This window comes from Pseudophryne corroboree, chromosome 3, assembly GCF_028390025.1.
Source record: "Pseudophryne corroboree isolate aPseCor3 chromosome 3, aPseCor3.hap2, whole genome shotgun sequence".
In the NCBI taxonomy this organism is placed as follows: domain Eukaryota; kingdom Metazoa; phylum Chordata; class Amphibia; order Anura; family Myobatrachidae; genus Pseudophryne; species Pseudophryne corroboree.
The window spans coordinates 394,243,997-394,260,288 of record NC_086446.1 but is presented as its reverse complement, the minus strand read 5'-3'; the positions used below and the strand labels follow the sequence as shown (position 1 = coordinate 394,260,288).

General features: G+C 43.8%; 1 protein-coding gene across 1 annotated transcript in view; it reads right to left on the bottom strand.

The window, feature by feature from the left end:
* AARSD1 (alanyl-tRNA synthetase domain containing 1) overlaps positions 1-16,292 on the bottom strand; it is a 166,175-nt gene that overhangs the window by 136,866 nt on the left and 13,017 nt on the right. The window contains exons 4-6 of the mRNA XM_063963181.1: positions 12,805-12,903; positions 11,821-11,910; positions 9,522-9,584 (exon numbers count right to left, since the gene is read on the bottom strand). Of these exons, the coding sequence (XP_063819251.1) occupies positions 9,522-9,584; positions 11,821-11,910; positions 12,805-12,903 (252 nt within the window). The remainder of the gene's footprint in view (positions 1-9,521; positions 9,585-11,820; positions 11,911-12,804; positions 12,904-16,292) is intronic.

Here is a 16,292-nt window from a genome sequence, read left to right as displayed (position 1 = left end):
CAGAAATCATTAAAAAAAAATGAATAAGACAGTGGACAACTGTGCTTTTATAATTAGCTTATTTTCTTACTTTAATCACTTTCTTTGAAACTAATATTTGAATAGTTCTTGTCTAATTGAATATCACACAATAAATATAGACCATCAATTTTTATTATCAAAAGTAATTAAAAGCTATGTATTATAATATATAAATAGAAGACATATCAGCAGAGCCAAGCATTCAAAAGGTCCAAGTGCACCAAGATCTCTCATCCCTTTTTCTTGTTATTTATTTGACTTTATATATGGTGAGACAGGTAACAACGCCTTTCTGAAAACACAGGAATATAAACCGAAGATAAACCAGAGATAAGAAAGGTGAAAATCCCTGAATAATAGGATGGTAAAGGGAACTAACAAAAATATATACAATAAACTCCTCCTTATTTAAGGATAAAGTTCTTTGCAGAACCACTGTTTTCTTCTTCTCTGTAAAATGAACATATATGTACACGTCACTACAGACATACTGCTTAGGCAAAACTGCTCTTCATGTGAATGCAACTAATCAGCTCAGTGACATCAGTGAGGCTTTCTCAGAGCTGCATGCAATATGCACGCAATTCTGGTGTTCACATAGTTCAGCGATGTCTTGCAACTGCATGCACAAACATTTCTGAAAACCCCTACGGCGTACAAAGGGGTTGCTGTGATCAGGACAGGCGTTTATTGGTGGTGACAGGGAAGTGGCTAGTAATGCTTGCAAAGTGGTCCGTTCAGTGGGCTTGTTATCAGAGTGTAGAGATGCTTTAATCCAGTGGTTTTCAAACTTTTGAATCATGGCACCTGGAGTATCAGAATTTTTTTTCATGGCATACCTAGGCCAAAAGTTTCTTATTGGGTAATTTAGAAATAAATAATAAGAATTTACTCACCGGTAATTCTATTTCTCGTAGTCCGTAGTGGATGCTGGGTACTCCGTAAGGACCATGGGGTATAGACGGGCTCCGCAGGAGACTGGGCACTCTTAAAAGAAAGATTAGGTACTATATCTGGTGTGCACTGGCTCCTCCCTCTATGCCCCTCCTCCAGACCTCAGTTAGGGAAACTGTGCCCGGAAGAGCTGACATTACTAGGAAAGGATTTGGAATCCAGGGTAAGACTCATACCAGTCACACCAATCACACCGTACAACTCGTGATAACTATACCCAGTTAACAGTATGAACAATAACTGAGCCTCTCTCAACAGATGGCTCATACAATAACCCTTTAGTTAAGCAATAACTATATACATGTATTGCAGAGAGTCCGCACTTGGGACGGGCTCCCAGCATCCACTACGGATTATGAGAAATAGAATTACCGGTGAGTAAATTCTTATTTTCTCTGACGTCCTAGTGGATGCTAGGTACTCCGTAAGGACCATGGGGATTATACCAAAGCTCCCAAACGGGCGGGAGAGTGCGGATGACTCTGCAGCACCGAATGAGCAAACTCAAGGTCCTCCTCAGCCAGGGTATCAAACTTGTAGAATTTTGCAAAAGTGTTTGAACCCGACCAAGTAGCAGCTCGGCAAAGTTGTAAAGCCGAGACCCCTCGGGCAGCCGCCCAAGAAGAGCCCACCTTCCTCGTGGAATGGGCTTTTACTAATTTCGGATGCGGCAGTCCAGCCGCAGAATGTGCAAGCTGAATCGTGCTACAGATCCAGCGAGCAATAGTCTGCTTTGAAGCAGGAGCACCCAGCTTGTTGGGTGCATGCAGGATAAATAGCGAGTCAGTTTTTCTGACTCTAGCCATCCTGGAAACATAAAGTTTCAGGGCCCGGACTACGTCCAGCAACTTGGAATCCTCCAAGTCCCTAGTAGCCGCAGGCACCACAATGGGTTGGTTCAAATGAAACGATGATACCACCTTAGGGAGAAATTGGGGACGAGTCCTCCATTCTGCCCTTTCCATATGGAAGATCAGATATGGGCTTTTACATGACAAAGCCGCCAATTCTGACACACGCCTAGTCCAAGCTAAGGCCAAAAGCATGACCACTTTCCACGTGAGATATTTTAGCTCCACGGTCTTAAGTGGCTCAAACCAGTGGGATTTTAGGAATCCAACACACGTTAAGATCCCAAGGTGCCACTGGAGGCACAAAAGGGGCTGAATATGCAGCACCCCTGTAACAACGTCCGAACTTCAGGCAGTGAAGCCAGTTCTTTTTGAGAGAAAAAGGGATAGGGCCGAAATCTTGGCCTTTATGGATCCTAATTTTAGGCCCATAGTCACTCCTGACTGTAGGAAGTGCAGGAATCGACCCCCCTGGAATTCCTCTGTAGGGCCTTCCCGGCCACACACCAAGCAACCTATTTTCGCCATATACAGTGAAAAAGTCTTGCTGTCACGTCTTTCCTAGCCTTTATCAGCGTAGGAATAACTGCATCCGGAATGCCCTTTTCCGCTAGGATCCGGCGTTCAACCGCCATGCCGTCCAACGCAGCCGCGGTAAGTCTTGGATCAGACAGGGTCCCTGTTGCAACATGTCCTGACTGAGAGGCAGAGGCCATGGGTCCTCTGAGAGCATTTCTTGCAGTTCCGGGTACCGAGTCCTTCTTGGCCAATCCGGAGCAAAGAATATTGTTCACACTCCTCCGTTTATAACAATTCTCAGCCCTTGGGTCTGAGAGGAAGAGGAGGGAATATATAGACCGACTGGAACACCCACGGTGTTACTAGTGCGACCACAGCTATCGCCTGAGAGTCCCTTGACCCAGCGTAAAACCTTTTTTATCTTTTTATTGAGGTGGGACGCCAAGTAGTCCACCTGAGGCAGTGTCCATCAATTTGCAAAACTGCGTGAAGACTTCCTGATGAAGTCACCACTTTCCCGGGTGGAGGTCGTGTCCACTCCCAGAATGAACACTGCTGACAGTGCGCTTACTTGATTCTCCGCCCAGCGAAGAATTCTGGTGGCTTCTACCCTCGCCACCCTGCTCCTTGTGCCGCCCTGGCGGTTTACATGAGCCCCTGCAGTCTGACTGGATCAGAACCGGTTGGTCGCGAAGCAGGAACTCCGCTTGACTTAGGGCGTTGTATATGGCCCTTAGTTCCTGGATATTGATGTGAAGGCAAGTCTGTTGGCTTGACCACAAACCTTGGAATTTACTTCCCTGTGTAACTGCCCCCCACCCTCGGAGGCTTGCATCCGTGGTCACCAGGACCCAGTCCTGAATACCGAATCTGCGGCCCTCGAGAAGGTGAGCACTCCGCAGCCACCACAGGAGAGACACCCTGGCCCTGGGGGATAGGGTGATTAACCGATGCATCTGAAGATGTGATCCGGACCACTTGTCCAGTAAGTTCCCTTGTCCTTGCATGGAACCAGCCGAAGGGGATGGCCTCGTATGATGCCATCATCCTTCCCAGGACTCGAGTGCAGTGATGCACTGACACCTGTTTTGGTTTTCAATGGATTCCTGACCAGTGTCATGAGCTCCTGAGCTCTCTCTATCGGGAGATAAACCCTCTTCTGGTCTGTGTCTAGGATCATGCCTAGGCGAGGCAGATGAGCTGTAGGAACCAACTGCGACTTCGGAATATATAGAATCCAGTCGTGTTGCCGTTTCACTTCCAGAGAAGGTGATACGCTGTCCAGCAACTGGTCTCTTGATCTCGCTTTTATGAGATCATCCAAGTATGTGATAATAGTGACACCTTGCTTCCGCAGGAGCACCATCATATCCGCCATTACCTTGGTGAAATTGGTAATGACAATCCCGTACCGCAATTCTGAGGTACGCCTGATGAGGTGGATAAATGGGGACACGAAGGTATGCATCCCTTATGTCCCGATTAATTTCAGGCTTGCAATGACCGCTCTTAGCGATTCCATCTTGAACCTGAACCTTTTCAGGTATATGTTCAGGGATTTTAATACAATATGGGTCTAACCGAACCGTCTGGTTTCGGGATTATAACATGGTCGAATAATAACACCCTCTTGTTGAAGGAGGGGACCCTTGACCACCACCTGTTGAAGATACAATTTACGAATTGCAGTTAACACTGGCTCCCTCTCTTGCGGGGAAGCCCGCCGGGTCCTCGGTGAGGGGGCATCTTCTCACAGTCCAGCCTGTATCCCTCCGATACAATTTCTATTGCCCAGGGATCTAACAGGGAGTGAACCCACTTGTGGCTGAACTTACGAAGGCGTGTCCCCACCGGGCCTAGCTCCGCCTGTGGAGCCCCAGCGACATGCAGTGGATTTTTGTAGAGGCCGGGGAGGACTTCTGTTCCTGGGGACTAGCTGTGTTGTACAGCTTCTTTCCTCTGCCCCCGGCTCTGACAAGAAAGGACGCACCTCAGACTTTCTTGTTTCTTTATTCGAAAAAGCTGCATTTAATAATGTCGTGCTTTCCTAGGCTGTGCAGGAATATAAGGCAAAATATCAGAATCACCAGCTATAGCTGTGGAGACCAGGCCCGAGAACCTTTCTCCACACAATCCTCAGCCTTCCATATGCCTCTTAAGTCGGCATCATCTGTCCAATGTATATTCTACAGGACACGTCAAGCAGAAATCGACATAGCTTTTGTCTCTAGGACCCAGTATACTCATGTCCCTTTGGGCATGCTTTATAATTATATATCTATCACTTAAGACAGCATCTTAAAATATTTATATGCATACTAGGGTCTCAATCTCTGCTGATAAGGTACCTGTCCACGTTGCCACAGCGCTATAAACCCATGCCGACACAATCGCCGGTCTGGGTAGTATACTAGAATGTGCACACTATCTGCAGGATCCCTGAGAATAGCTAGTGCAAACAGGACACCCAAGGGGAAGATTCTCAACACATCCTGGCCCTAGTGGGGAAAGGATACAGCCTGAGAATTCTCTTGTGGGAAGCTGCCGTCTCTTGTCTGGAGATTCCCGCTCTTTTTCCTCATGAAAGGAGGGAAATTTACCTCAGCATTCTTCCCCTTAACATGTGTACTCTCGTGTCAGGGACAGATGAGTCATCAGTGATATGCAAATCATCTTTTATTCCAATAATCATATATTGAATATCTTTTAGCCCTCTTGGCTGTAACTTTGCATTATCGTAGTCGACAGTGGAGTTAAACTCCGTGTCGATACTTTGTTATTTTGGATAGTGAACATAGAGAGACTCTGAAGGACTCTGTGACATAGGGACAGACCAGGGTAGATTTCCTTTCTGTTCCCTAACCTTTTGTGCAATAATTTTACCTCAGCACTTACACATATCCAAACAGGTGTCGGCGTTGTCGACGGAGACACCCTCCCACACACATATCCGCTCTATCACCTCCTTAGAGGAGCCTTTTACCTCAGACATGTCGACACACGCATACCGACACACCACACACACAGGGGATGCTCTATTTGAAGACAGTTCCCCCACAAGGCCCTTTGGAGAGACAGAGAGAGAGTATGCCAGCACACATCACAGCGCTATATAATACAGGGATGTACACTATACTGAGTGATTTTTCCCCTATAGCAGCTTATATACACAGTTTTGCGCCTAAATTTATGTGCCCCCCCCCCCTCTCTTTTTTACCCTTTGTGTACCAGGATACTGCAGGGGAGAGCCTGGGGAGCTTCCTTCCAGCTGAGCTGTGAAGAGAAAATGGCGCCGGTGTGCTGAGGAAGAAGGCCCAGCCCCCTCAGCGGCGGGCTTCTGTCCTTTTATGTACTTTAATGGCGGGGGTTACTGCACATATACAGTTTATCAGACTGTATTATGTGCTTTTCGCCAAGTAAGGTAATCTAATTGCTGCCCAGGGCGCCCCCCCCCCCCAGCGCCCTGCACCCATCAGTGACCGGAGTGTGTGGTGTGCTAAGGGAGCAATGGCGCACAGCTGCAGTGCTGTGCGCTACCTTAATGAAGACCGGAGTCTTCAGCCGCCGATTTTCAACTTCTCTTCGTTCTTCTGGCTCTGCAAGGGGGACGGCGGCGCGGCTCCGGGACCGGACGACCGAGGACTGGGCCTGTGTTCGATCCCTCTGGAGCTAATGGTGTCCAGTAGCCTTAGAAGCCCAAGCTAGCTGCAAGCAGGTAGGTTCGCTTCTCTCCCCTCAGTCCCACGTAGCAGTGAGTCTGTTGCCAGCAGATCTCACTGAAAATAAAAAACCTAACAAATACTTTCTTTTCTAGGAAGCTCAGGAGAGCCCCTAGGGTGCATCCAGCTCTGGCCGGGCACAGATACTAACTGAGGTCTGGAGGAGGGGCATAGAGGGAGGAGCCAGTGCACACCAGATATAGTACCTAATCTTTCTTTTAAGAGTGCCCAGTCTCCTGCGGAGCCCGTCTATACCCCATGGTCCTTACGGAGTACCCAGCATCCACTAGGACGTCAGAGAAATTAAATTAAGTAAATTGTGTTTGTTTCATCCTTAGGTTCAGTTGTGTGGTGAGGGACAGGATTTGTTTCTGTCTGTCCACATATTTTATGATTGGCAGTCACCACCAGCACTGGGTTTGCTTATTACATTGACCGTAAATAATTTTAATTGGTCCTGGACCACCAACCCAGGGAAACCCAGGGTACCACAGCACACAGTTTGAGAACCACTGCCTTAATCAACTGTCCTGATTTTGGCAAGACAATCTTGATTTGTGGACCTCAAAAATGGCAATGTTATTTTTGTCGCTAGTGCTGGACAACACGTACTGTTCCTCAGTTTTCCTAATACATATCTGTCCAAGCCAACTCTTTGCTTCAGGTAACAGGGAGGGGAGGCTTGCCATTATGTGGGACACCCCCGTTTCTTGTGCTTTGATCTTTGAGAAGTGGATGTCCATTTAGAACAGAACTCATCTCCTATTCTATTTTTATGCCCACGCTCTGTCAGAATGAACAAGGCTAGACTAGGCAAACATGCTTATATAATGAACATTTTTCTTATACTGTACTTCCCCTTTCATATTTTTGGTAGTAAAGAAGTTGCAGCAGCTGGCAAGACATGTTGGTGCATTTAAGTCCACAACAGCTGGAAACCTCATGCTACCTGATAATCAATGAATTGCATGTGTTATTTTAATACATGTTGTTACTAGTGGAGCCTCAGTTAAGGGCCCCATACACTAGAACGATATGTCTGTGGCTCAAGTCGGAGGCGATTTCCCTTGAAATCTCCCGGGAGTGGTTCCATACGATTCCATACGATTTGGTAAATTTTGTATGGGATATATCGTATGCAATCCCAGCCATGCCTGCGGAAACCAACATATCTCGATTGCAGCACTAACGATCTAGGGAAGCCAATCTGACCCTCACGGTAACGCGCATCGGATCGGATTGGATCAGAAACACATCCAAAATGCCCGATTTCACTTGATATATCAGCCCGAATGCCCGAAATTGGATGATATCGGGCATTATCGTTCTAGTGTATGGGGCCCTTTAGAGTTTGATACAGCAGAGTATCTGTTCCCAGTGTAATGCAATGGAATGAAAAGTCAGGTGGTTGTTGGGTAGGCTTCAGACAATAGGTAGGTTTTAGGCAGTGTTTAAAGTCCCTGGATGGGAATCCCATGATTGGTGGCCGTACAGAAAGAATTGTAGACAGGAGCAAAAGGTGCGTAGAAGAGATGCAAGTCAAAGGCAGACCAGCGAGTGCAAGAGGGATAGTATTGCAGACCAAAGCAAGAGTGACACATACTCTGGTACCAACAAATATGAAAGGAAGGCTAATAAGGCGCGTATTAATCAAAGAGAAAAATATGGAGGTAGAAAGGAGTGGGACATAAGGGAATAGCATATGGATAATTAATCTGAGAAATAGGTGACACAACCTGTACAATTCTTCTTGTGGAACTTGAATGAAATGTACTATGTAGAGCAGAGTCTACCCAATACCAAAGTTTGGGGAATGCTATTTTGTTTTTCACTTTCTACACAACATTGATGTGATGTACTAGTCCGTCTATCACTTGGCTCCTTATTGACAGAATACATCACAGGAATATAACAAACATTTCAAACATATCCCTGTTTGGGAGGCCCTGCTCATTTCATGGACTGTGAGCATGCTTCAGTAACAGTATAAGGTATCCAACAGAAAATAATTGGTCAAAGAGACGTTGGTAACATTATTTACCTGCTCAATGTTTATAACATGAAAAATAAGTTAACAAGAGACAAGGATGATTATATTAAAAGAGACAAAACATCTGCATTGGCGCAAAAGCATTCCCTCTATGCATGCACACAAAGGTCTGGAGAGTAAGTTTGCATGTATCCCTGGTTCCTAGCTACATTAGAATAAGACTGTTAGCAAAAATATCGGTTACTCCCTATTTTCCACATATTTCGAGGTCAGCTCCTCCATGGTATTACATGCAGTAAATACAAAACAGCTTCTTTTGTTGTTGTCATTCTGAGGTTAAGCACAAACAGGTGTTTTTTTATGTACCTGCTGTACATGTATCATGCTGTGTTAGCTGCAGCTTAAAACAGAAGTTAGTTTAAGTTAGCTTAAATTAATAATGAGTCTATGCACAGTCTTTATAGCATTCTTAAGTGTTAGTGCGTATATGCTATAGAGATCCCTAGTCTAAATGATTCCTATTTTAATAGCTTTTCAAGCAGCAGTAAATATGCTCAGATAGAATGTGCATACCAATTTGAGTCTTAGCAAGGTCCTGGGGAAAAAGATGTACACATACAAGACTACGAGGGGAATTCAGTTGAACGTGATGTGCCGGCACTGGGCATCACCCGTAATACCTGGCTGTGCATATAACAGCCGTTTATGGTGGGGTCAACATTGCAAGTTTTCTCTTGTACCCCTATGGGGTATGAGGGAAAACTTGTGATGCCGGCAGGCGGAATGTGCAGTTCCGGAACAGTGCATCATGTGCATCGCACTGAATTGAATACCCCTCTGTATATGTTGGCCTGAAAACATATTACATTCAACTTACCTATAATAGCCATACGCACATAGATCTCAAACATCATCCTGGTAAGGAAGGAAAAGAAAGCATACATAAGACCATCACAAGTGTTGAGGAATTCACTACCGATTCCTTCTGTACTAACTGACATTTAATTTTTTGTGTGTTCCATATTAAACTATTACCTACCTTACAGAATAGCAACCAGCGAACAGTTTCATTAGATCATGTCACTCTTTCATGACAGGTGAGACCCTGTGCTAATCATTTTAAGGGTCTGAGGGGCAGATGTATTAACCTGGAGAAGGCATAAGGAAGTGATAAACCAGTGATATGTGCAAGTTGATAAAGGCACCAGCCAATCAGCTCCAATATGTAAATTAACAGTTAGGATCTGATTGGCTGGTGCCTTTATCACCTTGCACATATCACTGGTTAATCACTTCCTTATGCCTTCTCCAGGTTAACACATCTGCCCCTTTGTCACTTATACATTTATTTCATACATAAACTTAAAAGACTAATTAACTTCCTTTAATAAAGTGCAAGTGAAAATATACTGCTGTATGAGTGACATGCATTATTTATTTGTGTAACCTACTGTATAACAGACTTACATCTAAGTCATCCAGGTCATCCATGACTGGTGGTTCTCCTTTGTTCCTCACAGAGTTGATTAGCTGAAGAAGAAAAAAACCATTACTATTATACACATTGGGCATACGCGAAGCCTACCTTGCATCATTTTGGAGATGCAGAACAGAGGAGGGAAGGGGATTTTTCACGCAAGCAGAGTTCAGGAAGGGGCCTGATTTCTAAAATGCATATTATTCAAACCTGGGCTTATATGAAAATATGGCTAATTTGTGTCAAATTTTCAAAACTTCCCCACTGGGGATAGTAAAAATTATCTGATCTAACTGAAATGTTGCACATGAGTTACTGTTATGGACCCACAACTTTTTTGCACTATTGGAATTTCGAACTCGCAATTTTTTTTTACATTTTTTTTTTTTACCCACCATACTACACATCTGAGTACTCATGTAGGTGGGTCGAGCAGCCATGGATGGTGCAACCCTTAAGGTTTTAGGGGGTAATTCAGAGTTGATTGCAGCAGCAAATTTGTTAGCAGTTGGGCAAAACTATGAGGGTAAGTCTGAGTTGATCGCAGCAGCAAGTTTGTTAGCAATTGGGCAAAACCATGTACACTGCAGAGGGGGCAGATATAACATGTGCAGAGAGAGTTAGATTTGGGTGGGTAATTTGTTTCTGTGCAGGGTAAATACTGGCTGCTTTTTTTTGACTCTGCAATTTAGATTTCAGTTTGAATACACCCCACCCAAATCTAACTCTCTAGGCACATGTTATATCTGCCCCTCCTGCAGTGCACATGGTTTTGCCCAACTGCTAAAAATTTGCTGCTGTGATCAACTCAGAATTAGGCCCTATGGGGGTCATTCCGAGTTGTTCGCTCGCAAGCTGCTTTTACCAGCTTTGCACACGCTAAGCCGCCGCCTACTGGGAGTGAATCTTAGCTTATCAAAATTGCGAACGAAAGATTCGCAATATTGCGAAAAGACTTCTCTGTGCAGTTTCTGAGTAGCTCGAGACTTACTCTGCCAGTGCGATCAGTTCAGTGCTTGTCGTTCCTGGTTTGACGTCACAAACACACCCAGCGTTCGCCCAGACACTCCTCCGTTTCTCCAGCCACTCCAGCGTTTTTCCCTGAAACGGTAGCGTTTTTTCACACACTCCCATAAAACGGCCAGTTTCCGCCCAGAAACACTAACTTCCTGTCAATCACACTACGATCACCAGAACGAAGAAAAAACCTAGTAATGCCGTGAGTAAAATACCTAACTGCATAGCAAATTTACTTGGCGCAGTCGCACTGCGGACATTGCGCATGCGCATTAGCGACTAATCGCTTCGTTGCGAGAAAAAAATAACGAGCGAACAACTCGGAATGACCCCCTATGTGCACTGCAGGTGTGGCAGATATAACATGTGTTAAGAGAGTTAGCTGCTCCCCCCTGCAGTGCACATGGTTTTGCCCAACTGCTAATAAATTTGCTGCTGCGATCAACTCTGAATTACCCCCATAGACAGATTGAATTCCAGCAGGTACCACTATATAGACAACCATAGGATGAAGATGGTCCTTGAGTTATTAGCTACATATAGTTATAGCAAAATGAGATGGCTATTGGTTGAGCATTGGCTGAGTGAGAGGATTCGAATAGTACAGAAGGAGGTAGAGAGAATGGGGCAGGTAGCTCAAAAATATTTTCAAAAATACAAAGATTTTTCATTAAAAAAAATATATATAATAGATATGAAAAGATAATCACTATTAAGCAGTCTTAAAAGGAAAAACCTGAGGAAGGTTTAGGAATGGAATGTAAAAGTGTGGTCTTTATAAATGCACATCTCCATTAAGGTATGGCTGTGTAGCAGCTCCTAAATCCATTGGGCTGGATCAAAGGCAGTTGAGAAGTGGGGCAGAACCTGGTACTCGACATTAAGCAAACAGAACTGATGTGGTTTGGGAGAAAAGCCGTCATGTGGGCTGAGGTGCTGCCTTCACTGGTAAAAACTTTCCAAATGTAATATAATGCATAAAATGTGTAATAACCCCCTCTCCCGCCTAGTGTTGGAGAGTGCCATATGCAGTGACCTTGTCCATTTCATTGATATTTCATTGGTGTATAGTGGTGTGGTTAGAGATGGTGCAACACTTGTCTGGAGACAGACCACTAATGCAAAAGAAGTGAATAGGAGACTTAAAAATATGAATAAGAAAGATGCTGGATTTTTTTGTTAAATATTTTTAAATATTTTCCAAGTGCTTGCCAATTAATTACAAAAATGTGACATGGGCTATGTAATTTAATATAGTTTATTAAGACTCACATCCAAGTAATGTTCAGCTAATGCCGCCTCTCCTTCTTCTTCAGTATCCCAATCTCTCCAGTTGTCGAAGTCTACAGCCAACCAGGATGGCTACAGTCACAGGACAAGAGACCAATTACAAGACAGCATGAAGATAAAAATTATAATATTTCTTGTGTAAATACATGTAGGGTCATTTGGTATCCAGTCTCTAGGTCGACCACACTTAGGTCGACACTGTCTAGGTCAACCACTATTGGTCGACAGTAAGTAGGTCGACTTTTCCAGTTCGACAGGGACTCTATGTCGACATGACAAAGGTCGACATGAGTTTTTCACTTTTCTTTTTAATTTTTTTTTACTTTTTCATACTTTACAATCCACATGGACTACAATTGGGAATTGTAACCTGTGCCGACTGCAGCGGTAGTGAAGCGAGACACCTTGCCCGAAGTATGGCGAGTGAACGCGGTGCACTAATTGGGGATCCCGGTCACTGTATGGAGAAACCAACACCAAAAAAGTGCAAAAACTCATGTCGACCTTCTGTCATGTCGATCTAGTACATGTCGACTTAGAGTCCCTGTCTACCTAGAAACCATGTCGATCTACTTACTGTTGACCAATAGTGGTCGACCTAGACACTGTCGACCTAACTGTGGTCGACCTTGCATACCACACCCGGGTCATTTATCAAGCAGACTTATATAATATGCTTATGAATGTTTCTGTTCCACAATATTGGTTAAAGTACTGGGTGATACTAGTACCAGATGGGTATAGTACACAGGCACGTGATAAAGCAATTTCTTTACAATTAGCAATGGCCTGTGACTAGGAAGACTGAGGCTGCGATACATCTCTTACCATTAATATAAAAAAAAAAGCTTTTTATTCTACTTTTTTCAACAAAGAAAAACTGAGAGGACAGAAAAAACAAATACATCAAATGCTCTAAAAAATACTACCCAGGGAACTGAAATATGTACTCCTTTAATGTTTTACCTTGTTATTTTCCTTGGTCAGCCTTGGCCAGGCCACCTTCTCCTTCAGCTTTCTCAGGAAACATGTGATTGACCGGTCTGATCGTTTTTCTCTGGAATCCTGAACATAGAAAGTTCACCACTGAACAGTGAATCTACAAAGTCCAGCCTACTACCCCTTTAAGAACAACTTTTGTTTACTTCATGTCAGAACAAAATGCTCTCTTTTGTATGAGACAGTTGCAAGATGTGCCATATTACACTTATGGTTACTCTGCCTCTCTCTGGCACTGCTGCAGTTGTGGAGAGCAAATGAGGGAAAGCTCTGTGAGTGCAACCTCTCCACCCCTGTATCTCATTCACACAATATTATCTAGCAATGTAAGATCCCTGTTTTTGTCCACTTGATTGTATGTCTAAGTGCACGCAACCACCCATCCCATTCTGAAGAAGGAATGCTCCCAGTCCACCTAACTCTCCCTATCATGGATTTCGTTCACTTGCAGCACTGCAGATTCCACCTTGTGCAGTGCAGCACATAAATACAATCAATTATAGCAAGAGTTATCATTGCCTAAAGTGGCTGTGTGTAGGGTTACCACTGGCCCAGCATTAGTCCGGGCACGACAGCGAGTCTCACCAAACTCTGGCCACCACTACCACATGCCGCACTGAACCAACTCACCATCTTCACCTGTGTAGAGAGTGAGAGAGACAGCTGGATACACATTATAAGATTATCTGTACATTTTTTTCTGGTTGAAATGGAAATCTGTAATGTATAGGAGCAAATGACAATTGATAATTTGCTCCCGAACACTGGAAAACAAACAAAAATGGACGTTTATACAAATTGGTTAAATCCATTTAATTTAACCAACTTATCCAAATGACCATTTTTGTCCATCTTCCAGCTTTTGGGAACAAATGGTTGATTGTCATTTGCTCCCATACATTACCAGATTTTTGCTCCAACCACAAAGATTGGACAGATAATCTTACAGTGTGTATCTGACTTATCACTCACTCTTGACTGTAAAGGGCCATATACACGGGAGAGATGTGTGCTGAGCAAACCGCTCAGCACACATCTCTCCCGCCGCTCAGCACAGCGCGATGTGTACTGAGCGATGCGGGGGAGGACGGGGGGCCGCTCATTTCACCCAGCAGGTGAAATGAGAGACATGCTAGATTAAGCCTGCATGCAGGCCAATTTAGCACCGGCGATATCGATGCTCGGAGCAGTGCATCGCTATCGCTGTGGTGGGTACACACGAGTGATCTATTCTTAAAATCTAAGCAATCTAGTCAGATTGCTTAGATTTTAAGCATGGATCTCTCCGTGAGTACCCCCTTAAGAGGAGGACTTGGGTGTCATTGTGTCAACTCAAGCGACTCAGCAGTGCAATTCAGTGAGTACATATGATCTCTCTATATCATTAAACATCCACTATAACTTTTAAAGTAGGAAAGACCAAGCTGAACTTCTGAATGTTCTTTGTAGTTTGTAACTACATAGAAACTTTACCTAACTTGTAAATAAATATGAGCTTGTTTTCACACCTTAGAAACAATAAATCAGCATCATTTATTACTTTTATTAAGGGTATACGTTTAATTTGCCGGCTGTCGGGATCCCGGCGTTCAGGATACTGATGCAGAAATCCCAACTGCTGGCAAACCGGCAGCCGGGAAACCGGCGCAACAGGACTATTTCCACTCGTCCATGTCACCCATACAGTGGGAACAGAACCTGTGGCGAGCGCAGCGAGCTACCATGTCCGCAAGTGCGCTCACCCTGCTGCTTGCATACTGGCATCCAGGATGCCGTTGTCAGTATATTGACATAGAAACATAGAATTTGACGGCAGATAAGAACCACTTGGCCCATCTAGTCTACCCCTTTTTTTTTTTATCCTTTAGGTAATCTCAACCCTTTTTGAACCTTAATTCTTTGTAAGGATATTCATATGCCTATCCCATGCATGATTAAATTGCTCTACAGTCTTAGCCTCTACCACCTCTGATGGGAGGCTATTCCACTTGTCCACTACCCTTTCTGTGAAATAATTTTTCCTTAAATTTCCCCTGAACCTGCCTCCCTCCAGTTTCAGTGTATGTCCTCGAGTTCTAATACTTCTCTTCCTTTGAAGAATGTTTCCCTCCTGAACTTTGTTAAAACCTTTGGTATATTTTACAGTTTCTATCATGTCTCCCCTTTCCCTTCTCTCCTCCATACTATACATGTTAAGATCTTTTAGCCTTTCCGGGTAAGTTTTGTGATGTAGGCCATGCACCATTTTAGTTGCCCTTCTTTGTACAATCTCTAATGTATTTATATCCTTCTGGAGATATGGTCTCCAGAACTGGACACAGTATTCCAGATGAGGCCGCACCAATGACCTATACAGTGGCATTATTACTTCTCTTTTCTTGCTACTGATTCCTCTAACCATGCAACCAAGCATCTGACTTGCCTTTCTCATTGCTTTGTTGCATTGCTTTCCTGCCTTTAAGTCACTTGAAATAGTGACTCCTAAATCCCTTTCCTCCTCAGTAGTTTCCATTATAGTACCCTTGATACTATATTTAGCCTTTGGGTTTTTGAGACCCAAGTGCATGATTTTGCATTTTTTAGCATTAAACTGTAGTTGCCATGTTCTTGACCATTTTTCAGCCTAGCTAGGTCATCAATCATTTGTTTTATCCCTCCTGGTGTGTCTACCCTGTTGCATATCTTTGTATCATCTGCAAAAAGGCATACTTTCCCTTCAATACCATTTGCAATGTCACCAACAAAGGTATTAAAGAGAACTGGTCCGAGTACAGATCCCTGGGGTACTCCACTGGTAACATTTCCCTCCATAGATTGCACTCCATTTACTACAACTGTCTGTTTCCTATCCTGCAACCAGGTTCTTATCCATTTAACTATTTTATAATCCACCCCCACACTTTCAAGTTTATTTAGCAGTCTGCGATGTGGGACAGTGTCAAATGCCTTACTAAAGTCTAGATATGCTACATCTACAGCTCCCCCTTGATCTATTATTTTCATCACAGAGTCAAAAAAGTCAATAAGATTTGTTTGGCATGATCTCTCACCAGTAAATCCATGCTGTTTTGTATCCTGTAAGTTGTTTGATTTAAGATATTCCACAACTCTTTCTTTTAGTAGTTTTTCCATTACTTTCTCTACTACTGATGTAAGGCTTACTGGTCTGTAGTTACTTGCTTCTTCCTTGCTTCCACTTTTGTACAGTGGAACTACATTCGCTCTTTTCCAGTCCTCTGGAATGGCACCTGTATTTAGTGACTGGTTAAATAATTCTGTTAATGGTGCCACCAGCACATCTTTTAGCTCTTTTAGTATCCTTGCGTGTATCCCATCTGTCCCCATTGATTTATCCACTTTTAGTTTTGAAAATTCAGTTAGGACCTTCTCCTCTGTAAATGTACTTTCATCTACCTTATTTTTATGAATGTCCTTGCAACTTGGCCCCTTCCCTT